The sequence below is a fragment of the Molothrus aeneus genome, chromosome 27 (assembly GCF_037042795.1).
Source record: "Molothrus aeneus isolate 106 chromosome 27, BPBGC_Maene_1.0, whole genome shotgun sequence".
Taxonomy (NCBI): domain Eukaryota; kingdom Metazoa; phylum Chordata; class Aves; order Passeriformes; family Icteridae; genus Molothrus; species Molothrus aeneus.
In genome coordinates, this window is record NC_089672.1 from 1,775,122 (window position 1) to 1,799,145 (window position 24,024).

The 24,024-nt window shown below is 44.1% G+C and overlaps 1 protein-coding gene across 1 annotated transcript in view; it reads left to right on the forward strand.

Annotated features, from left to right (window-relative positions):
• The window catches only part of DOT1L (DOT1 like histone lysine methyltransferase), an 86,440-nt gene that overhangs the window by 14,028 nt on the left and 48,388 nt on the right, over nt 1-24,024 (forward strand). The window contains exons 2-7 of the mRNA XM_066566093.1: nt 3,449-3,492; nt 5,876-5,950; nt 8,159-8,222; nt 12,171-12,399; nt 15,189-15,283; nt 17,902-17,964. Coding sequence (XP_066422190.1) covers nt 3,449-3,492; nt 5,876-5,950; nt 8,159-8,222; nt 12,171-12,399; nt 15,189-15,283; nt 17,902-17,964 — 570 coding nt within the window. The remainder of the gene's footprint in view (nt 1-3,448; nt 3,493-5,875; nt 5,951-8,158; nt 8,223-12,170; nt 12,400-15,188; nt 15,284-17,901; nt 17,965-24,024) is intronic.

The following is a 24,024-nucleotide window of genomic DNA, read 5'->3' on the forward strand; positions in this document are numbered from 1 at the left end:
CATGAGACTAAAAATAGAATTAAATTTTTTAAAAAACCTCAGTTGTCTCATTTGTGGGTCAGAAAAGAGCCTGATCCAACAGTTTCTATTCCATTTGCCTTTTGGTTGCCTCAGACTCCCTGCCAGTGCCATAACCAATTGCCTGAACACAGATGTGATGCCTGTTGCTGTTCAATGTCCTTTCTGATTAAATCATACAACCATAATGATGAAATGGGGTTGGAAGTTTCTCTAAGAAAAGAGAAGCTGCTCTGTAGTCCCTTCTGATATGTTTCCCCCTTCCCTCAGTTTTCCACAGCCAGCTCTGCTTTGAAGAAATGTAGGAGATCCTACTGGATTTAAAAAAAAAAAAAAAAAAAAAAAAAATTTTTTGGTGAGATTTGCTTGAGACCTTGGGAGCTTCTCTGCTCAGCCAAAGTCTGTTAGAGAGTGAAGTAAACTTGGGAAGTGTTTCAGCCTGGGGAGTTCAGCAGGAGTAGATGTGGAACTGGTTTGGATTTCTTTATTCCCAGATAATGTCACAAACTAAGCTCAAAGGTTCCTTCTTTCTGCCTGGAGTTTCCATGTGAGGTTGTGCAAAGTCACTTAAATTGGCTGATCTGTAGTTGTAGATGTGAATTGTAATTTATTATTATTATTTCTTAGATAGATTTGTTTACTTTTTAACCCAAGACAAAAGAGTCTGTTATTGAGACACTTTTAGTCACTTTTAGGGGTGTTTTCATGAAGACAAGGACTTAGGACAACACCACTTATAGGGGTGTTTTCATGTAGGACAAGGGGTCTCTCATGTGCAAGTGTCCAACCCCAGAACTTCCTCCCAGGAAATGGCTATGCCAGAATAAGCCTGAATTCACTTTTCTGGTATAATGTGCTTCTGTTGATAAAGGAAATTGTGACTCTGCAGGAGCACAGTTGATTGGGAGAGCTGCATCAGCCCAGGGGGCTCTGCTGGATCATCGTGCATGGAGTGAAACATGAACATTGCTGGGAGATGTTTATGGATGAGCTGCTGGCCTGGGTTATTCTTACACACTTGGCAGATAAGAAATGAGAAGAAAGAGAAGTTCTCCTCCCTCCTTGTCCCCTCCTTTCAGTGCACAGAGAAAAAAGGAGAGAACGCATTCTCTTTTATTTGTGCACTGAGAGGCAGGAGCAGGTTTGAGTTTGATTGTTTCCCTGGTTTCTAGGCCAACATTTATCAGAAGAATTACCTGACATTCCTGGGAAACTGGGTTATGGATGCTGCTGTTTTCTGTAGGGTTTGGGCTGTCCCAGCCCAGGAGCCTGGAGGAAGCACAGCCCAAATCTGTTCTGTGCTGTTTGGTGCAGCAGCAGTTGTTCAGTGTGCCCAGGGCAGAGCTCAGCTCCAGGCTCTGTGTGATCCATCCCAAATGTCCTGGCTAATGTTGTTGGATGTTTTTCCTTCTCCATGTTGTAACTGGAATAATTTGGTTTTCTTGGCTTAGCCTTCCTTGTGACTTCTAGATTTGGTGTTAACTTTTTGTCATCTGAAAAGAAGAGGTTTTTTTTCTGGTGAAATAATATTTTCTCATAGCTTTAGTACAGAATCCCAGACTGGTTTGGGTTGGAAGGCACCTTAAAATATAATTTAGTTCCATTTTTCACCATCCTAGGCTGCTCCAAGCCCCATCCAACCTGGCCTTGGACACTTCCAGGGATCCAGGGCCAGTCACAGGATAACACCCTTGATCCAGGTTGCTCTGGGCACCCTGTGCCAGGGCCTGCCCACCCTGCCAGGGAACAATTCCTGATTGCCAAGATCCCATCCAGCCCTGCCCTCTGGCACTGGGAGCCATTCCCTGTGTCACCAACTCCCCATATTAAAATTTCCTCTCCCTTCTGTTTATGAGCCCCTTTAAGGCACTGGAAGGATGGCAAAGCTCAGAAATTCTTGCCTATTTGTCCTGAAATTTTTAACTAGGCATTGAAAGGGCTGTGTACAAATTTCTTGGAATGAGAACTTCTGCAGGCCTGGCTGATTCCAAGTGCATGGAGTGGTTGTACAAGGGAAAATGTGTTTCCTCCTGAAAATAGGAAAGCTGAGATAATGATAGCAAATGCTTCCATTTGACTCAGATCATGTCCTTCCATGTCTTGAAAACGAGATAATCCAACCATTTGCTGTTATCAACCATCAGTGGTTTTCTTCTTGCCTTCCCCTGCCCCCAGTCCTCTGCTTTGTTACCTGTCTCTGCCCTTTGCTACAGAATTTCCCCTGGTAACTACAGAAATGACATTTCTGCAGCACAAAGCAAGGGAAATGATTTGAGGGAGCCTTTGCACTTGTATTTCTGGAAGGGCTGTAGATACAAGACTCCTAATTAAAAGGTCAAAGCCACTTGCAGAAACAAATGTCTAAATATAACCCCAGCTTTGTGCAGATGGACTCTGGTAACTAAGGCTGGATACATCAATGTGGATGAGGAACTCCTGTGGCTTCCCTAAAATAGAACTTCTTTTGTACAATGGTGCATATAAATACAGCTCCAAGAGCTCTTTCTAGCATGAATTTTATATATATATATATATATATAAAATTATATATAATTATATAAAATAATTATATATATATTATAAATGTAATTATATATATTATATAATATATATTATATAATAGATAATGTAATATATATTATATATTATAATATATTATATATTATAAATAAATATATTATTATATATAATATATAATATATATTATATATATACTATATATCTACTATATATATAATATTTATATATATATATATATGTATATAAATAAAATAGTATAGTAATGTATAATAATAATTAAAATAGTAAAATGCTTCTGTTGCTCCTGAGTAAACTCCCCAATGAAATCAGCAAACCTCGTGTCTCACCCTGGTGTGGATGTGTGCTGCTCAGGGTTTGGTGTGTTTTGGCTTTCAGTTCATGAGCGGGGCTGCACATCCAGGCCTTTTTGCTGTGTGCTCTGAGGCTGTTTTTCCTGCACTGACATCTGCTCCCACTGTTTATTGGATGCTTTATTTTGGAAAGCCATTCCCTGTGCAAGAATCTCACTGCCCATCTGGAGCTGGGAGCCTGTGCCAGATGCTGGGCCAAGGGAATCAGCTGCTCATTGGGAACTTGCAGGGGAGTACCTGCTGCATCCCAACAATCCCAAAGGCTTCAGTCCCATAGTCCCCAGCCACACAGTCCCTGACTGCAGGGAATGACAGAGAAATGAGTAGAATGACAGTTCAGTCAGAGACACTTGAGAAATTTATTTCCTTCAGCCTTATTTTTCCTTCGAGGGCTCGTTTTGATGGCTTCAATGGGTGGAATTCAAAGACTCCTATCCCTGTACGCTTGGCACCCGTATCCTAAAAACCAGTGTGTTTTTAATTTCTGTAAACTCCTGACAAACAGCACCTCATGTGTCTGTTTTTCTGTTTAATTTCAGGACAAACACCACGATGCTGCTCATGAAATTATTGAGACAATTCGGTAAGTGCTGGGTGCAGCCTGCCTGGGACCCTTCCTGTGCCTCACTGCAGCTCTGGGGAGGGATGGCTGGACTCAGGACACCCAGGAGGGCAGCAGTTACCATTTAGCACCTCTGAGTTATTTTTCTAAGCTGAATTTGCTGCAATACAGAGCTCCTTGCCAAAGAGATTTTTGTTTTATCTTGCCATATTCCATTCTGTTGTGAACAGAGTTCAAAATGAGTGGTGGTGCTCAGCTTTAATACTTGTGGCAGTTGGTATCTGAGCTGTGGACACACAAGGTTTAAGGGAACATTGATGTGTTATGTCCTGATCTTGCCTCTGCCCACCCTCTCTGTTTCCCCTGTTGCTGTGATCTTGCAGCATTTTGGGTTGTTTGGCAATGATCTCCCTGTAGCATTGCTCTTAATCCTGCTGATAAAGTTGGAACAATGTGGGGAAAATGGGAGGATAAAGGTGAAAGACAACTGAGAGAAGCAAGAAGTCAGAGGATTTCCCAACACAGGCTCTCAGGACGTGACTTGCTGTTATTTCAGCAGGATTAGGAGGGGACTTGCCAAAGAACAACTTTTAATAAATGCTACACGAATTCCCCAAACACCTGAGGGATGAGGATGAGTTATCCCCATTCCAAAGCTGCTCTTGTTAACTGTTTTACATCCTCACAGGCTGCCCTTGGCTCAGCTCAGGGCTGTGTCTGCAGCAGGGTTTAGTGCTTGGGTGGTGCAGATACAGGTGAGGGAGGAGGTGTTTTACCTGCAGAACCACCTGAGCTCGAAATCTGCTCACAGATGGCAAAGGCAAAGGTAGCAGTGAGCCTTGTGTGCTGCCAATGTGAGGGTGAGAGAACCAAGTGCTTGATAACATCACTCACATGCCTGAAATCAGAGCATTTCCCACGGGCTGGGGGGCAGAGGATGTGAATGAGGCTGCAGCTGAACATTTTTCTCCTAAAGGAATTTCTTTTTCTATCTACAGAACTCTGCCACTGGGGCTGCCAGTTTGCTTGGACTGGTGGGGATAAGATTCTGTCTTTGGGGGTTTTGTGGCATCATTTTTGGGCCCCTTTCCAAGGGGCTCAGAGGGGGTGGCTGCAGTGGTTGGTGCTTTCTGTGCTAGATGGAGGCAAAGGGAAGCTGCCTTAGGAAGCTGTTGGGTCAGGTGATGTTTCACAACTGTTTTCAGCAAGGCTGGAGTGAACTCAGTGTCAAAAGCTCTTTATGCTGCCTTTGCCTTGTGCAAAGTGCCCATGGTGTTGTGAAAGTGGTGCTGAGAGAATGCAGGAAATATCCCAATATCCCTTTATCTCATCAGGCAGTGGAATAATGGAATATCCCTGGACACAAGGATCCAGCTGCTGACTGCCTGTTCCTGGGATTTAAGAAGCACCAACCACTCCAGCCACCCCCTCTGAGCCCTGGTGCTTTTAGGGGACATGTGAGACACCAGAGGAGGGCCAGCCATGCATGTCCAAGTTCAGGTTTCACTGGCCTGTGTAGTTATTAACCATGTGTGAATCAGCCACAAGGAACAGAACTGTTGGATCTTCAGTATTTTTTTTTATTCACCATTTTAATAGTGAAGAATGGAGCAAAGTTCATGAGGAAGAAATTCTGTGATTCCTATTGGAATTCATCTTGTGATGTGGGTTTTTCTGATGCTGACAGTGCTTTCCAATTTGATATTTGTGGAGGAAATTTGTGTGCAAAGCTTCTGTGGCTTTTAAATTGCTTTTGAAGGGAATGAATCTTCCTCCATTCCACAAGTGAAGCTCTCTCCTGTGAGCTGCCATTGTTGGATGCACTGCAAGTGGGAATGTGCTTCCCCTTTCTGATAGCCACAACACACAGGGCTGTGTTAATTCAGTATCAAAGGGGTCTTTTAGCAAAATAACTTCTCAAAATCTGGTTTGGTTGGGTGTGTAAGGTGTGAGAGAGTTTAAGCACTCCCCAGAGGAGAATATCCTGGCACTGAGTGGTTGGTGACAGGGTTTTTGGGCTGCTGTGGGAAATGTCTTCTCCACATTCAGCCTTGTCAAAGCTTCCTTGCAGCATCAGAATTCTTTGGAAATGCTGCACTTCTGCATTTTCTGTTAGATTAACATCAGCCATGACTCTAAGTATTTTTAGACACGTGGAATACATTTATCACCTCATTTTGAAGCTTTATGCTCCTGCCAGTGTCTACAGGCATCTTGCTGTTTATTCAGAACAAATGTGAACTGTTGCAGTTTCCCATTATGTCTGCCTTATTCCTGAATTACTGTGAGCTCCCAGGGCTGCTGCAGTGTCCTCTCTTCATGTAAAGCAGCCCAAATTGAGACAAACGACCTTATTACACTTAATTGGCAACACCACTGTTCGTTATTTCTTCTCTCCTTCTAGGTGGGTCTGTGAAGAAATCCCAGATCTCAAGCTTGCCATGGAAAACTATGTTTTAATTGACTATGATACAAAAAGGTGAGAGGAATGTTTTTGTTCCCAGCAGGAGTTGAGGGTGTAGTGAACCAGTGTGGAACTGGTTATTCTTAGACACTACCAACTGAAGTTTTCTCTCAGAACTGGCTTCAGGCTCTGCTGGAGTTATTTTGGTAGGAAATGTGTAACAGCAACATTGGCAAAGGCAGTTGGATTAAGGACATAATTGGAAACTCCACGAGCTCCAGTGCAGCTCTGCTGTACATTGAATTACTCACTGTGAAACAATGATTGGTATCTGCACCCTTGGAGCAGGGCCAGGCTGGGAATCTCAGTGGTTCCTGCTCCTGTAGTAACCAGGAATTCCTGTTCTCAGCAGGCCATGGCAGAGCTGGGTGGCAAAGGGAGCTGCACCTTCCCCTTCTCCCTTTCCTGCTGGTTGGGGGCTGAATTCAAAGGTGAAATTCCCAGGAGTGTTGTGGGCAGCTGGAGGGGTTCTGAGGTGCCTCAGCTCCATGGAGTTCAGAATAAATTAATTATGGGATATTCCCCTCCTGGGAGAGGCAGATCCTGACCTGTGCTGTGTCTGTGGAGATTTCTGAGGTTCTGTGCGTGGACTTGGCTCCACTGACACTGGGAAAAGGGAGGATGCTCAACTGCAGTTTATAAAAACCTCCCTGGTTTCCTACATGGGAAAGACTGAATTTATCCAAATCTACAGAATGATTGAACTGTTAGAAGAAAGTTTACTGATGAAACTGCATTGCTGTGAGCAGAATCCCAGAATATCCTGAGCTGGATCCCACAGGGATCATCAGTGCAGCCCCTGGCCCTGCAGAGACACCCCAAAAATCCCACCCTGAGCACCCCTGAGAGATCCTGGAGCTCTGGCAGCCTTGGCACCATTCCCTGGGGAGCCTGGGCAGTGCCCAGCAGCCTGGGGGGGAAGAACCTTTCCCAACCTAAACCTCCCCAGCCCTAGATATTTCTGTCATGGTCTGCTAAGGTATTGCCTCCTCTTCTCTCAATTTTCATTGTTTCATTGAAAGACTTTTTAGTTTTGCCTTCCTCCTGGAAAATTCAAAAGGAGTAACCAAGGTCAAGCATCCCATTAAAATTCATTAATTTGGATTTGTGGATTACTCACAGCAGCTGCATTACTGTATTTTTGTGGTTCTGGCATCCTCACTGGGTGTGTTTCACTGGGGACCATCAGTGTGGTTGGCAGCAATGCTGAATAAAAGGGAAACCCTTCTGTTCCCCAAAGTCACCCCCCACTATCTTCCTGCAGCTTTTCAAGAAAGTCATGAACTGGAATTCTGGTAAAGATTTCAGTCTTTTTTACTTCCTTTGCAAAAATTTGTTGGAAAAATCCCTGGCAGCAGATGGGCTGAGGCAGGGATGTGAAAGAGAAGCAGCAGGTTATGGAAATGCAGACAAACCCCATTGCAGCCTTGCTTTTCCCAGCTTGGAAACAAGCACAGGCAGCTGGGAGAGCTCATGGGAGAGGAGTCCTGGCCAGGGTAGTGACCCTGAGGATCACAAGAGACTCAAGGGTCCCTTCTGGTGTCCCCTGGCCCCCCATCCCTTGCCAGCTTTGGGAATGCCCATGTTTTGGGGATGTCACTCCTGTAAGTCCTTGTGTTGCTTTTGCTCTGCTCTGTGGGTCTGGTTACATAACCATTGATGTTCCCAGGAATATACTTTCTTTCCTGGCCTTGAATTGATTTAATCCTCTCAGTTTGTGTCATTAGGGCATCTGCCTGGGCTGACCATAATCCCAGGCAGCCCATGGAGCAATCCCCAGGCTTTCCTGATGGGTGATGCTTTAGGCTGTGTACTGGCTCTAAATGCATTTTCAGTCCCAGGGTGAATTTCTGGAAAAGCATCTGCTTGTCTCAGGACTGATTATTGTGGAGAGATGACAGCAAAAAAGAGACAAATGTACTGAGCTCTTAAATGTCTCTGCAGCTGAAAATATGGAGAAGAGGTTCTGAGAATACAGAAGTTTACCAGGAAAAGGGCTGTACTCAAAGTATGACTTGAAATAAAGGAACTAATATTATTTGTCATGTACTCCGGGTCTACTGGGGATTTTATTTAAAGGAAACAAAGACTTTAATCTATGTATGTAATTACATATCCTGAGAGAAGCAAACCCTAAATACCTACTAACCAAGAGGATAGAAAAGCACAAGGTTTTACCTTCAAACCTGCCTGTTTTGAGCTGCCCCTGTGTTCTCCCCCCAGCTTTGAGAGCATGCAGAGACTGTGTGACAAGTACAACCGAGCCATTGACAGCATCCACCAGTTGGTGAGTATTGAATTTAGCAAAAACCTGCCAAGGTTTTTGTGTGCCACCTTTGAATTCAGGTAGTGAACAACAGCAGAAAGCTGTGACCGACTCAGTTCTGCATCATTACTCAGTTCAACATCGGTTCAGTGGGGATAGCAAAGAAACAAGGAGTGAACAAACCTTTACACCCACCCCAACTCTATTCAGTGCTGTGCTTTACATTGCCAAATGGCTTTTGCATCTCTTTATATTCCCCTTTATCACCTGTGAAATTACCTGTTAATTGAGGTGTGAGAAATGTGGTGTTCCAGAAACAGCCTGGAACTTCCAATTTTTGGGGGGCTTGAGCTTAATATTAAACTTATTTTCTTGATCACACCTGGACAGTCAAGGAGTTAGTATTGGAGGGATATTCCTACAGAAAGAAAGGGACTTAAACACCATTTTTTGTTCCCAAATTCAGAGCTGGTGCTCTTCCTTGTGCACTTCTGGCACTGTTATTTTGGCACGTGGAAACAACTGACTTGCCTTTAGGGGGAAGGAAAAGTTTATCTACATTTAACACAGAGATTTCTCATATAGATTGACTTTTGCACAGAGAAATCTGTGACTTATGGGTACTTAAATAATCCATATGAACTCTCTTGTGTGTTGTGGAAGTGATCCATGGCTTAGGAATTTCCTTGCCACAGTTCAGCTGCTCTGGCCTGTGGGATCACTGGCTAAAGTAGAATGTAATCTCTTTTCAGGCCAATTTAATGAGCTTTTTTGGTTCTTTATCCCCCAAAAAGCTTGAACTGGAGGAAGCAAAACCTGAACAATGAATAATGTAACTATTCTGCTTAATTTGAAAACATAGGTGGATTTTTTCTCTGCTGTGCTTGTGGGAGTTATTTGAAATATGCAGTATTATGGCAACAAGCCTTTTTTGCTGGGATTTTCTTAATATTTTGGGCCTTAAAAACTTGTGCTTATTTGGATTCAGGCACCTTCATGTCTGTGTTGGTTAATAGCTAATTATTAGCAGCTATTCAGCATTTGCAGTTGCTATCTGTACTGGCAAACCTGATGGGCTTAATTTTTTCCTTCCCATTTGAATTTCACAGGAGAGTTTAGGAGGGGACTGGAATTGCCCTTTTATGGTTTGTTTTTATCAAGGGCAGAGATAGACATTTTAAAAACTTAACAACTTTTCTGCTTAGCATGGGGTTTTTTCTGAAGAAGAAAGGAAGCTTGATTTCCATCTCTTTCCTGCCACTCCCTGTCTGAGTGCATCTGATCCCTCCCATGTGACAGCTCCTGGAGCAAAATTAACCTGTTCTTGTGTTGACAGTCAACAGCAGTTCAGTGGGGATAGAAAAAAGGAGTGAACAAACCTTTACACCCACCCCAAAGTGTTGTGTTTTACATTGCCAATTGTTTCTGGCATCTCTTTAAGTTCCCCTTTATTAGCTGGTAATTGAGGTGTGACAAAGTGCTGAGCAGCTGCTGGTGTGCAGTTTCTGCAGAATGACAGAAAGGTTTGGGTTGGAAGGGACCTCAGAGCCCATCCAGTGCCACCCCTGCCATGGCAGGGACACCTCCCACTGTCCCAGGCTGCTCCCAGCCCTGTCCAGCCTGGCCTTGGGCACTGCCAGGGATGCAGGGGCAGCCCCAGCTGCTCTGGGCACCCTGTGCCAGGGCCTGCCCACCCTGCCAGGGAACAATTCCTGATTGCCAAGATCCCATCCAGCCCTGCCCTCTGGCACTGGGAGCCATTGCCTGGCTCCTGTCCCTGCAGGCCTTGTCCCCAGTCCCTCTGCAGCTCTCCTGGAGCCCCTTCAGGCCCTGCCAGGGCTCTGAGGTGTCCCTGGAGCCTTCTCTTGTCCAGGTGAGCTCCCCCAGCTCTCCCAGCACAGAAGCAAAGCAGATTATTCCAGTCCCCAATTCCTGCTTCCAGCCCTGCTTCCCCAAGGACTGAACACATCTGAACCCATTTCTGCTCTCACTGAAATCAAGGGCACTGCTCCAATCCCTTGGCTTCAAGTCACAGGGCTTGGGATCTGCCAGGGGCTCTGAGCTCTCCCCAGGGCCTTTTCTTGTCCAGGTGAGCACCCCCAGCTCTGCCAGCCTGGCTCCAGTTCCATTCCCTGCTTTTATCTTTAGGAAGCAGCACCTGCAGCCCAAGCTGAGGGTGAGGGGCTGGGAGGGGCCTGTCCCTCATCCCTCAGTGGGTTTGGTGCCACTTCCTTCTCCCCACAGTGGGTTCACCCTCATCCCCCTTGTGAGAAACAACTGCTGACTTTAAAAATTTAAAAAGGTTTATTAAACCTTAACAAAAATTCAACAAAAGGACTAAATAAGGGAAAATTCACAGCACTGGGAGCTGCCCTCATGCACACCACATGGCCAGTTCATCTTCAAGGTGGATGCTCAGTGTTTTTTACCCCTGGGGTTGCATCAGCCCTCCCAAAGTCTGTCAGTCAGCTCTTCTTTGCCATTTATCAATGGAAACTGCTTTGTAACTGGATTGGAGATCAGGTGTGCCTGATCCCCTCATGCCTCACCCCCTAAGGACCAAGCTTTTCCATTCCCAGCTGCCCCATGCAAGGGACACACGTGCACACCTTCTCTGTACCCGTCCTGGACAACCCAGCCTGTCTGATGGTCACAATACAGGGGGAAAGGGAACTATGGGGAGAACAGAGGACATCTAAACTACAATAACATCATATACATCACTAAAGCTTTTCTTAAAATGCACACAATAGTTATCTTTTAATTGTGAGAGCCAATCATCTCATTATCCATCTATAACAGTGATATATAGTTATTGGTTGGTTTAGAGTAGAAGCTCACTGTCTAACATAGGTGATAGGTATTAAGAAGTTATGGTAAATATTGTACACGTAGTTTTTAGTATAAAAAGGTAACACCACCCTGAGGGTGTCAGTGTGCCTCTGTCTGACCTGCTGAATGGACCTCAGCAGGCCAGGAGAAAGAATTTTATAGATAAGAAGCAAAATAAACAACCTTGAGAATGAGAACTGAAGAGTTCTGATTCCTTCTTTGACAGCTGGGCTGGGAAAAGAGACTTTCTAACACATCTGGGGGTCACTCTGAGCAGCAAAACCCTGAGAAACTGAATCAACACAAAAAGGCAAAAACAATCAAAAGCACCCATAAGACAATTTTCAAAATGCAAACAATTTTGAGTCTTCCATGTCCAAACAGATTTTCTGGGGCATCTTACAGCTGGCAGGAGGGATGTGGGATTTTCTTAGCATGGTTTATCAGGACAAGGTTTTTTCTGTCACCTGTTGTCGGGGTCTCTTGCTTGTCAGAGTGACCCCAAGAAAAGTTGGAAAGTCTCTTATCCCAGCCTGGCACTTGAAGAAGGAATCAGGGCTCTTCATTTCTGGATCTCAAGGTTGTTTATTGTATCTCATCTATAAAATTCTTTCTCCTGCCCTGCCGAGATCCGCTCAGCAAGACAGTCCAGGCACTCTGCCTGCCCCCAGGGCAGGGTTATGTCTTTATACTAAAAACTACCTGTACAATGTTTGCAATTACTTTCCAATACCTATCACCTATGTTAGACAGTGAGCTTCTACTCTAAACCAATCCCAAAGTGCCAACATCACAGCAGAAGATGGAGGCCAAGAAGAAGAAGAAGGAGAAAGGCTGGACATGCCCAGATTCCTCCATCCCTATTCTAAAAATGCCAAAATCTATTTTTTAACCCTGTGATAACTTCACTATCATTCTACTTAATTTGTCATGGCTTGGAGATTTTCATCTAAGGTTGGGGATTTGCTCCATGGGTCATAATCAAACCCAAAGGTGATTTGGGCTCTGTGCCAGGGTCTCTGAGCCCCCTGGCAGAGGGATGTCCTGACAACCTGTGGTGAAGGGCTTGGCTGTGACAGACTCTGCACGAGGCAGTGTGGGTCCAAGCATCTCAAGGTGCATCTCTGTGCCCTGCAGTGGAAGGGGACCACGCAGCCCATGAAGCTGAACACGCGTCCCTCCAACGGGCTCCTGAGGCACATCCTGCAGCAGGTCTACAACCACTCGGTCACCGACCCCGAGAAACTCAACAACTACGAGCCCTTCTCGCCCGAGGTCTACGGAGAAACCTCCTTTGACTTGGTGGCCCAAATGATCGATGAGATTAAAATGACAGAGGATGATTTGTTCGTTGACTTGGGCAGTGGTAAGTGAGCAATAATTCCTTTTTCTCTTTTGCTTTCTCTTTTTCTTAATAATTTCAAAACCTCATATTTGGGAAGCCAAATAGGGGCTGATCCTGTAACACAACCCCCCAGGGCTGAGGGTTGTGTTAGAGGATAAACATTGTGAAAAACGCCACATCACTTGTTTTTAAAATTTTAAATGTTTGATAGTAATAAAATGGTTATAAAAATAGTAATATAATTAGAGTAATAATAATTTTGGACAATTTGGATTAGGACAATATGAGACAATAGAAATAAGGAGTTATGGACAGTCTGGGTAAGGACCCATGTTGGCAGAGGATTAACCCTTAAAACAATAACCTGTTGCATAGTCATACACCTCATACATGCTGCATAAATTCCATTCAAACACAGAACTCTGTCTGGTCATCTTCAACTTCTTCTTCACCCTAACTGGCATCTTCATGGGATGGGAAGAAGGTCATTTCTCCTGATAATGGAGCAATAAATTCTCCTTCTCTGAAAGATTCAGGTGTCCTGTGGCTGCCATCTCACTGTGAGTCCTTTATTTAGGAAAAAGTATCCTACATAGCATAGTCTCCACTCCAACCTCATCTTATAAACTAAAACTATATTTAACACACTACTCAAGAAAACCAATGCAGCACAACTTTCTAACATAACACATATAATATTAATTTTAATATTTGTGAAAAGCCAATCATAAAATACGCATTTTTCACAAGCATTTTTCCAGATAATCCCCAAAGATGCTCCTGCTTTTTATGCCAGGATTAAATGGACCAGACAAACCCCCAGACCTCTTTTCTGTGGCAGTGAATATCAGCCTGCAATGCAATAAACCCTTGTTACAAACCCTTTTGTTTGTGTTGGTATTGTTGGATACACTTGTGAAGAAGAAGAAATGTTAAAAATGATGTTTGACCCATCAAGTTACATTCCTAAGGATTCATCTGTTTTCACTGGATTTGTTTTATGCCCTTCATATCTGAAAATTGCATTTCTTGATCTTTCCCATGTGAAACCCTTGGTGTGGAATCTGAAAATGAAGGGTTTTTTTACCTCTGACTTGTCAGTGTGTCAAAAAAGCTTTTATAGTTTACTTGAACGGTTGTGAAACCCACAAAATCTAACCCACATCTGCAACAGAGTCAAGTTTTAAAAGGAAATTGATGTGTCTAGTTGGTGAGGAAACCAGGTATGACTCAAGCTCATGTGCAACAGAGACACTGAGTAAGAAAATGTTCTTTTTCTTGGTAAATCTGGTTCAGAACAGGAAGGGAGTAATAAGAATTTCCTCTCTTGCTTGATGTGTTCTGAAGTTTTAACACATTTAAACACAAACAAGTATGTGTGATACAGGACTTCTGGGGAAAAATAGATTTAAAAAAAATTATATTTTGAATTTGAAAGTATATTTAAATATTAAACAGTTATATATAAATATTAGATATTTATGTATGTTATACATAGTAAAACAATAGATTGTAGAATAATTTAATATTAAGTAGTATACTGTTAAAAAGTATAAGAATATAGTGCACATATGATAAAATATAAAAGATATTAATATATAATATATATACATAGTATATTACATGCAATATATTGTAATAATATATAATAGTATATAATATATATGTATAATATATAATAGTATATAATATATATAATAGTATATAATATATATTATATATGTATAATATATAATAGTATATAATATAAATAATAGTATATAATATTAGATGTAAGATATATATAATATATAGATAATATAGAAAAATATACATACTTATATAAATAAATAAAATGTAATAATAAATAACATATATTATTTATAGACTATTATATACCATATATTATATATAAAATGTAATTTAATACATTATATATTATACATTTTATTTTAATAGAAAAACTAATAATTAATAAATAATAAATAAATAAATAAAACTAATAGTAAAACTAAAACTAAAATATATAACATATATATTTATATATATATTTATATTTATATAAATATATATTTATATATATAAATATATATATTTATGTATAATATAATATGGTATAATACATATATATTTATATATATATTTATATTTATATAAATATATATTTTTATATATATAAATATATATATTTATACATAATATAATATGTTATAATATCATATATTATAAGTATATAAAATATGGTAAATATAAAGAAAAAATTAAGAATATAAATATATAAGTATATAAGTATATGGATATATAAATATATAAATTAGTTGATATAAGTATAAAAATAAATACATAAATAAACAAATAAATACAGATACAGGCTCTTCAGTGATTTTCTTACCTCTACTTCCCCTCTCAGTGGGACTGACTGAAATTTCCTGTCAGGGACTGATGCTCAGATGAGACCTTTAGAAAGACATCAGAGCTCAGAAACTCTTTTCCATCTGGAGGGAAACAAAACCTCCACAGAATCTCACAATTGTTTGTCCAGGAAGGTTAAAGCAGATCATATCTGGGAGTGCTGCAGGCTGGGGCCCAGGCCCATGGCAGAGACTTCCATCTGCTGTCCTCAGAAGTAAATCAGGTGTTCCTCCCTCTGGTTTTGGGGCTGAGCAGCACCAGAGCAGTGGGAATGACTTTGGGGATGCCCAATGCCTCCAGTGGGATGTCAGAGCCCTGCCCAGTGCCCAGTCCCCCTGCTGGTTTTGTGTGCCCTAAAAGCTTCTCTCCCCTGGCATTGGTTTGTTCTAAGCTCTGGGGTTTTTGTTCCTTCCCTGCAGGTGTGGGGCAGGTGGTGCTTCAGGTGGCTGCAGCCACAAACTGCAAACATCACTATGGAGTGGAGAAAGCTGATATTCCAGCCAAGTATGCTGAGGTGAGTGAGCTGGGGGTGCTGCTGGGGCCGGGACTCTCTGCTGCAGGAAAAGCAGAATTCCAGCCCTGCTCTATTTGCTGCTCAGCTCAGCCTGTCCTGGAGCTGGGAAATATCAGCTGTGCAAGGATGGGCTTGAGGAAAGATGTGTGTCCAGTCTGGAGTGTTCAGAAGCAGCTTTCTGGAGTCATTTCAGGCCCTGAAAGCTCTTTTACAATAATACCAGGGTCTGTTCAAAAGGGGAGAGCAGGGTAAGCTTCACCCAAATACCTGCAGTCATTCCATGTCTGGAATGGCTCTAATGCAGCTCCCAGAGGCCACAGCAAGCAGCAAATCCAGCAATAAATTCACCAAACAATTAGTGTTAAGTATTCTAAAGGCCATGTCTCTGCCTTGGTGGTGATGTCCCTTTCTCAGTTATTAAACCACCAGAATTCCTCCTGAAGCCTGTGCTGGGTGTCTGCTCAGGAGGCACCTTAGTGAGGAAAACCATCAAATGGCCTGAAGCTGCAGGAGGGGAGATTGGGATTAGAGATTAGGAAGGAATTCTTGGCCATGAGGGTGGCACAGGGTGCCCAGAGCAGCTGTGGCTGCCCCTGAATCCCTGGAAGTGTCAAAGGACAGGTTGGAAAGGGCTTGGAGCAGCCTGGGACAGTGGGAGGTGTCCCATGGCAGGGTATGGAACTAAATCACATTTAAGGTCCCCTCCAAACCATTCCATGATTGTTTGATAATGTTTAGTCAGGCTTCTTTATTTTAATATTTATGTTAAGGCTTCTTTAGTGAAGTTTCTGTACATTTCTAATCCTGTGCCAATGGGACACACACAGATGATGAGTTCAAGGCAAACCTGGAGGCCACAAGCAAACGGAGAAGGTCAGGCATGGCTTACCACAAGAAGTTTGCTTCCTTCAGTAGCCTGAACAGAAACTGATCCCTCTGAATTGTCAAAACACAGATTCAGCCTGAACAGGCTGGAAAATTATCCCTCATGAAAGGAGGGAGGGAATAAATAAAACTCCTTGATCCTTCTTTTCAGTGATGTGGGCAAAATGCATAAACACAGTGGTGAGGATCATCAGTCAAGGACCTAAAAATCCACTTTATTTCTCCTGCTAGGACTGAGTGGAAGCTTTTACCTGGAGGGCTCTGCAGTCCCTCTGTGTGAACATCCTGGTTTTGCTTTGGGGCATTTACAAGGGCAGGAATCCCCTCTGTGTTTACCATGAAACTTAAGAGATCAGCTTTATAAGGAAAAGTGAAATTCTCACTTTTACTAATGCCCCTTCCTGTCACTGTGCAAACACAAGGCTTTGTTGTGTGCAAACAGCAAACAAAAGAATGACCCACAAATGCAGAATTAGGGGTGAACAAAATATTCTGCATTATTTCCCTGGTTAAATCCTTTCAGATTTAACAACCAAGGAGCTGCTGCAGTGTCAGAGTGTGTGGAGCTGCCTTATGCCTCTGTTAGGACCCAGTTTTCCTCCAAATATTTGTGGAAGAAGTTGGGTTGAGTTTGCAGTTAAATTGGCTGTGGCACCACATCTGTGGGTACCATGATAATAGATGGATAATTAAATTTGAAAAGCTTCACCTAAAGAGGAAGAATGTTACAGATTTATTTCAGTGAAGTTGCCTTAATAAATTAAAATGGAAGTTCCTACATTAAAATACAGGGGATTTTGGGGTTTTTCTGCTCAGCTTTGCAGTGCCTTTGAGCATTAAACATGGCTGTGCACACAGAGAGTTGTGTTGAGCTGATCAACCAGCAGCTTGAGTTGTCAGTGGGATCACAATTTCTGCTGGGCCTCTCACACAGAACCACAGAGTAGCTGGTGTTGGAAGGGACCTCTGGCAGGGCCACCTGGAGCAGGAGACGCAGGAATGTGTCCAGGTGGCTTTGGAATGTCTGCAGGGAGGGAAACTCACCTCCAAATATGGGCCAAATCCTAAGGATCAGCTGGGCCAGGCTGCTGGCAGGGTGCTGTGGGGATGTGTGAGGCACTGAGCTGCCTGGATATGGGACTTTGTTCCTTTCTCCCTTCTTTGGACAATAAAAACCAGCAGAGCCCTCCCTGCTCTGCAGCCCTGGAGCGTTTGGGTGCAGTTTGAAGCACTCCCAGAGTCTGTGGGAAGCACATTTGCTGCAGGATTCTCCCTCTTTGCTGCTGGGATGCTTTTCCTGCTGCTTTCTGCTTCCTCAGTGACCCCAGCAGACCTGGCCTTGTCCTGGCTGTCCCTTTGCTCCCTGGCCTTAGGCTGGGCTCACCCCCCTCCTCCTGGTGGGATTATGCACCACAAATTAATGCTGGGCTATTTTTAGTGCTGGGCAGTGTAAGGGCCTTGCTTAGAACATGGAACTTCCATGGAAAGTGGGGGGGTGAAAATGCCAGCTTTGCCTTGGCCCTAAAAGAGTGGGGGTTTGGTTTTTTTAAGGAAACTGAACAGCAGGAGCTCTGTGTCTGCCTGTGCTTGGAATGTTCATGGCAAAAAAACCTCCAGCCAGCCAGAATTCCTGGGGATCAATGAGTGCTTCAGAGCTGTGCCCCCATTGCTGGGATGGAATTGGAAATGTGAGATGTCCTCATGGCTCATTTTGGTTTTCTTCCCTCTTGCAGACGATGGACAGAGAGTTCAGAAAATGGATGAAATGGTATGGGAAGAAACATGCAGAATACACAGTGAGTGACACTCAGCTGCAGATTGGGATCCACACCCTGTGCAGAGTTTGTAAAGTCCCCTCCAGCCTTTGCTCAGGCAGCAGCAGCTGAGGCACAGCTGCTCCCTGGTTCCTGTATTGATCCTGGGGATGGTGTTTTCAATTTATCCTCTCAGACCCTCTCTATATGGGGTATGGTGTTATTGGGAGCACTTCCAGGTCTTTCTAGAAACTTCTTTGGAAGATTTATTCTTCTAAAATATTGTTCTGACTGGGGCTGCCATGAGTCTTCTGTTTGTGTTAAATCCCCTTTCCCCTCCCTCTCTCCATGGATTGGGGTTTTTGCCAGGTATGGCAGCTCCTTTTTGGGGTTCTGAACTCTCCTGCTGGGAATGAAAGCTGAAGCTTTGGTTCTGCAGGCAGGGGAAGGTGTGGCCACCTGGGCCCAGTTCTGGAGGTTCTGGGTGGGTGGAGATTGGAGCAGAAAGCTCCAGGAGCAGGTAACAGGGTGGATGGCTCTCAGGAGAGGGTGGTGGGTGGTTCTGGCTTGGAAGGGTTTGGAATTGGATGCTCTGAAGGTGGAGCTGGAACAAGAGGAGTGATTGGGTCATTATGGGGGAATCTTCCTGCCTGGGGCAAGGCTTGTGTTGAAATTTGATGTTTCTTTATTATCTAAGGATGCTTTGCCCTCCAAGGATGGTGTGAGGAATGTGCAAATCCATGCACTGTCCTGTCCATTCCTTCCTGTTTCCCTTTTTTTCCCTTTGTAATTGTCTATAAGAAAATCTGCTCTCTGCTTAATCCCTTTCCATTCAGAAAATGGATGTACAATAGGAACTCACTGGGAGTTTTGAAAACGCATCTATTTCTGCTTCTGCCACTTTTCTGTGGTCAGGGAAGAGCCTGGGTGGATCAGGGATATTCCCAAATATCCCAGGGAAGTCAGGGCAGTGCTCAGAGGCTGCAGCTGGCCATGTGTCCTGCATCCAGGTGTGAGCAAGGATTGGGGAACTCCCTTCTCCTTCCTCCCTTTTCCTTCCTCCCTTTTCCTTCCTCCCTTTTCCTTCCTCCCTTTTCCTTCCTCCCTTTTCCTTCCTCCCTTTTCCTTCCTCCCTTTTCCTTCCTCCCTTTTCCTTCCTCCCTTTTCCTTCCTCCCTTTTCCTTCCTCCCTTTTCCTTCCTCCCTTTTCCTTCCTCCCTTTTCCTCTCTCCCTTCTCCTCCCTCCCTTTTCCTCCCTCCCTTTTCCTCCCTCCCTTTTCCTCCCTCCCTTTTCCTTCCTCCCTTTTCCTTCCTCCCTTTTCCTTCCTCCCTTTTCCTTCCTCCCTTTTCCTTCCTCCCTTTTCCTTCCTCCCTTTTCCTTCCTCCCTTTTCCTTCCTCCCTTTTCCTTCTCTTCTCCCTCCCTCTCTTTCTTCCTCTCTTTCCTCCTCTCTTTCTTCCTCCCTTCTTCCTCCCTTCTTCCTCCCTTCTTCCTCCCTTCTTCCTCCCTTCTTCCTCCCTTTCTTCCTCCCTTTCTTCCTCCCTTTCTTCCTCCCTTTCTTCCTCCCTTTCTTCCTCCCTTTCTTCCTCCCTTTCTTCCTCCCTTTCTTCCTCCCTTTCTTCCTCCCTTTCTTCCTCCCTTTCTTCCTCCCTTTCTTCCTCCCTTTCTTCCTCCCTTTCTTCCTCCCTTTCTTCCTCCCTTTCTCCTTCCCTTCTCCCCTTCCTGCCCTGTCCCTGGGCTGGTGTGATCCATGTGGATCCCAGCACTGTGGGATCAATTGGAGCTGACCTGGTTTTATTTCCCAATTTTCTGTCTCCTGAGACCCTTGGTGCCCTCATCTTGCAGAGCAGCTGCTCCAACTCTCCTTTGGGAAGCAGGCTGGGAAGGAGATGCTCCCACCTGCCCCTGGCACCTCCCTCCTGCAATTCCTGCTCTGGACACAGGGATTCCCTTCCAGGGATGCTGGGCCTGCTCTGCAGCAGGATTGATAATTCCTTCCTGCTGTGGCAGCACTGGGAGTGCTTTCCTTTTCCTGAAGTGGCCAGATGGCATTTTTCCATTGTGTCACCCAGCTGGCATGACTTGAAAGGAATTGTTCCTGAGGATGCTCTGCTTCTGGGCTGGGTAATTTAAGGAATAGGAGAGGAACTTAGACTAAAATATTGGAAGCATATTGCTTGCCTTAGGCAGCATTTCCATATTGAGCATTCCAAGTGACAGAGTCTGGTGCTATATTGAAACAAAGCTATTTATTTTTGCCAGGTTCTTTGGCTTTTATAACTCTGTTTTCTGCAGTGTTTAGAGTAAAATTTCCCTGAATATGCAATCTGAGGTTTTTTTGGGAAGAGTTAAACACTTGCAGCACTTATTGTCTGAAGGGAAGTTGGTTTCCTGTCACCTTGGAGTGATGCTTGAACACAGATTTTGGGCTTTTACAGGAGACACAGGGCAGATTTTATTTAGGTTTTATTCATCAAACAGACTTTTGCCAGGCAGTTTATTTCCTTTAGGAACTCCTTAGCAGCATCTGCTATAGGTGACTGTTAAACACATCTATAAACACAAACTTGCTCATGATGCAGCTGGAGGACACAGGAAGATATGGAATTGAAAACCTGGTATCTTTGTCTTTCTGGAAAACACTTTTGATCCTGCAAAATGCTTTGTGAGGTCCCAAAATTCCAAATGTTGGAGACAAAATAAGCACAAACTGAAATAATCTGTCATCAGCAGAGCTCAACTCGTGAGTTCCACTCCAGTGTTAGAAGCAGTCATATGAAAAATCAGTGTTTGGGGAAGAATCAAGTGCTGGAGGAGGGGAGGGCTTGGTGGGAGTTCAGTGGAGAGAATTGCAGATCCCACCTTCAGCTCTGGCTGAACTTTGTGGATGGTGTTTCCCTCTTGCTGTAAAAGTAAAAACTGTGTTGCATAAGGCAGCAATAAATCCTGGACATGCCCTGCAGGGTCATGCTGGGGTTTTTTTTCCTTGGTGTTTTAACAGCCAAGATCCCAGCACAGTTAGGGATTTCCAATTCAAATGGATTTTGGGTTCTCCCTGATCTCCTGAAAAGTTGACTTTTGCAGAGTGTTCCATGCTTGTTTGGGATTGTGCATCTCAACAGTTCCTTGTTACCTGGGGAATCCTGATCTCTGTAGCTTTTCAGCATCTCCAGCCTTCCCAGCTGGTAGAATCTTGCTTGAGAATTATTTTCTCTGCTTTTTTGCCTGTTGCAGCAGTCCAAGGGACTCAGAACCTGATGATGTTTTTGGAACCTGCCCCAATCCTCCCAAGAGGATTTTTTCAGCTTGCCATTGAAGGAAAGTTGCTAGGAATGTAAACAACCAAAACCCCAGGACCCCCCTAACTCTGCAAGCAATAAAGTTGTGTTTGAGGAGCCTTGGAGAGAAGGGCAGCCACTGTCCCCTCACCAAATTGTTCTGCAGCCTTGAAATTCAGCTTCTGGCCTTCCCCATTGGATTGTTCTTGTTAGTGCTGGAAGTTGTGAGCTTGGACAGGAATTCTGGAGAGCAAGGCCCAGTTTATTTAAAATAAACCTCAATTGTCCAGGTGTGTTTGTCCACAAATTATATAAAAATATATATATATTGTCTACAATTGTAAAATAAAACAAACCAAAACTTCTTGAATGTTTCCACCCAAAATTGCAGCCTCATTTGTTCTGTAGTCACTTGGTGATAAAAGCACATTAAAGTTCCCCAGCTGCAGGTGGCAAAGTGTCCTGGGTGTGTTGGATGCCCAAGGCTGCAGAGCCACAGCTGAGGGGGAGGAAGATCCATGAGGGGCATGAGAGGAGAGGGAGGGATTTGCTCCTCATGCATTGCCCTGGGAGGCTCCTGATCTGCAGCTGTTGTTGGCCACTGAGTCTCATAATCCTCTTAAATGAATATTTACATGCCCTGCTCTTGGGGAATGTGCAATTCCTGCTCATTTAGGGAAAATCAGATTCTGCTGCTCTTCTCTCCTGCATTCCAAGGGGAGGATCCTCCTCCTCTAGTGCTTTTCATCATCATCATCATCATCATCATCATCATCTGCTTCAGCTTTTTGCTCTAGAATGTCCCACTTCCACCACCTGTCCTTTTGCTCCAACTCTTTTAACTTCTCCTTTCTCTTCTCATGGAGCTCAGAAGTTTCCAAGATTAACTTTACCCCACTCTTTTCAAGTAAACTTCTCTGAAGGAACAGGAGACTTTGGGAAGGTCATTAGGCCTGGCTAATTAGTGAGTCTTTCTTGGGGAATTCCTGCATATGTGCAGCCATTCAATTAAAACCCTGCATGGCAATTAAGAGGCAGATGGGTTTTCATGGTTTCTAACTGTAAATATCCTCCTGTGGCCTCAGAATCAGAACCATCTCAGGTATCTGGGGCAGGAGGCTGGGATTGCTGAGTAGCACAAAGTTCTTCTCTTCCTGGGCTCCCCTTAGGGAAAGTTTGGGGTATTTTTTGGTTTTTTGTTGAGTTCTCAGTACCTGTGACCTGTTGTTCCCTTTAGAGAATGAAACACAGAGCAGACTTGCTGGAGGACACAGGTAGATGTGGAATGGAAAGCCCAGCATCTTTGTCTTCCTGAACATTTTGTCCCTGCAAAATGCTTTGTGAGATCCCAAAATTCCAAAGGTTTTTGTTGAGTTCTCAGTGCCTGTGCTTCCCTTTTCCTGAGAGAAGAAAGCACAGAGCAGACTCATTCATGCTGTACCTGGAGGACACAGGGAGCTGTGGAATGGAAAGTTTGGCATCTTTGTCTTTCTGGAAACTTTGTCCCTGCAAAATGCTGTGTGAGGCCTCAAAATTATCAATGTTAGAGACAAAATAAGCACAACTTGAAGGATCCCAGGCTGAGCTCAGAGCAGCTGGGAGTTGCTGCAGTCCCATGTAGGACTCTGCTGAGAACCAGGCTTAGTTTTGTGTTTATTTACTCAGGGTTGTTATAACAGAATTCCTCATCTGCTCCAGAAAAGCTTCTTTAGGAGGTGGCAGTGATTATCAAACTCAGGATTCCTAAAGGTGGGATTTGGGCTGGATGGATGCCTCTGTCTGCTCCCAGGAAACCCCAGGAGTTTCTGGTGCCTGCAGGTGGTTCAGCCCTGAGGATCAGGGGTGAGTTTTGAGCATCAGTGCTAAGTTTGGGCTGCTTTTCTGCCTGCTTTATTGAATATTTCTCCTGTTCTGAGCACAAGCAGGGAGCTGTGTGGGAGTTCCAGTGCCCAGGAGCTGCTTTGTGATGGTGACTGACATCTCCTGCACCTGAAAACCTCCTGCTCTAGGAGCTGCTCTCAGGGCAGGATGAGCCAGCTGTTTGCTCCTGGTATTTTTGACCTCCCCATTTCAGCAGGAAATTTGCTGTTTTGGCATTTGAAAATCCCTCCAAACGTCCCCTGTGGCTTTGAAATGATGCCACATTTTGGAGGTTTGGATTCGTGCCTCTGGTTATTTTTGAAAAGAACAAGGACCTAAAAATAACCATGTGTACTTTTCCAGGCAGAAATTCTGGGGCTTTGGGAGCCAAGTGTTTGCACTGAGACATCCTGAATTTGTGAATTTATGGCTCCAGCAGCACAGAGCCTCCCTGGCCAGCACTGGGCTGAGAACCCAGCCCTCCTCCCCAGCACATGGGCCTGACCTTCCCAAACTCCTGCTCTGCTCCTTCTGACTTGGGGAATCCTGATCTCTGTAGCTTTTCAGCATCTCCAGCCTTCCCAGCTGGTAGAATCTTGCTTGAGAAATATTTTCTCTGCTTTTTTGCCTGTTGCAGCAGTCCAAGGGACTCAGAACCTCATGATGGTTTTATGGAGGAGAGGAGGGCTTGGTGGGAGTTCAGTGGGGAGATTTCAGATCCCACCTGCAGCTCTGGCTGAACTTTGTGGATGGTGTTTCCCTCTTGCTGTAAATTGAAAACTGTGGTGCCTAAGGCAGCAATAAATCCTGGACATGCCCTGCAGGGTCATGCTGGGTTTTTAGGGTGTTTTAACAGCCAAGATCCCAGCACAGTTAGGGATTTCCAATTCAAATGGATTTTGGGTTCTCCATGTGAAGTGATCTGCTGAAAAGTTGACTTTTGCAGAGTGTTCCATGCTTGTTTGG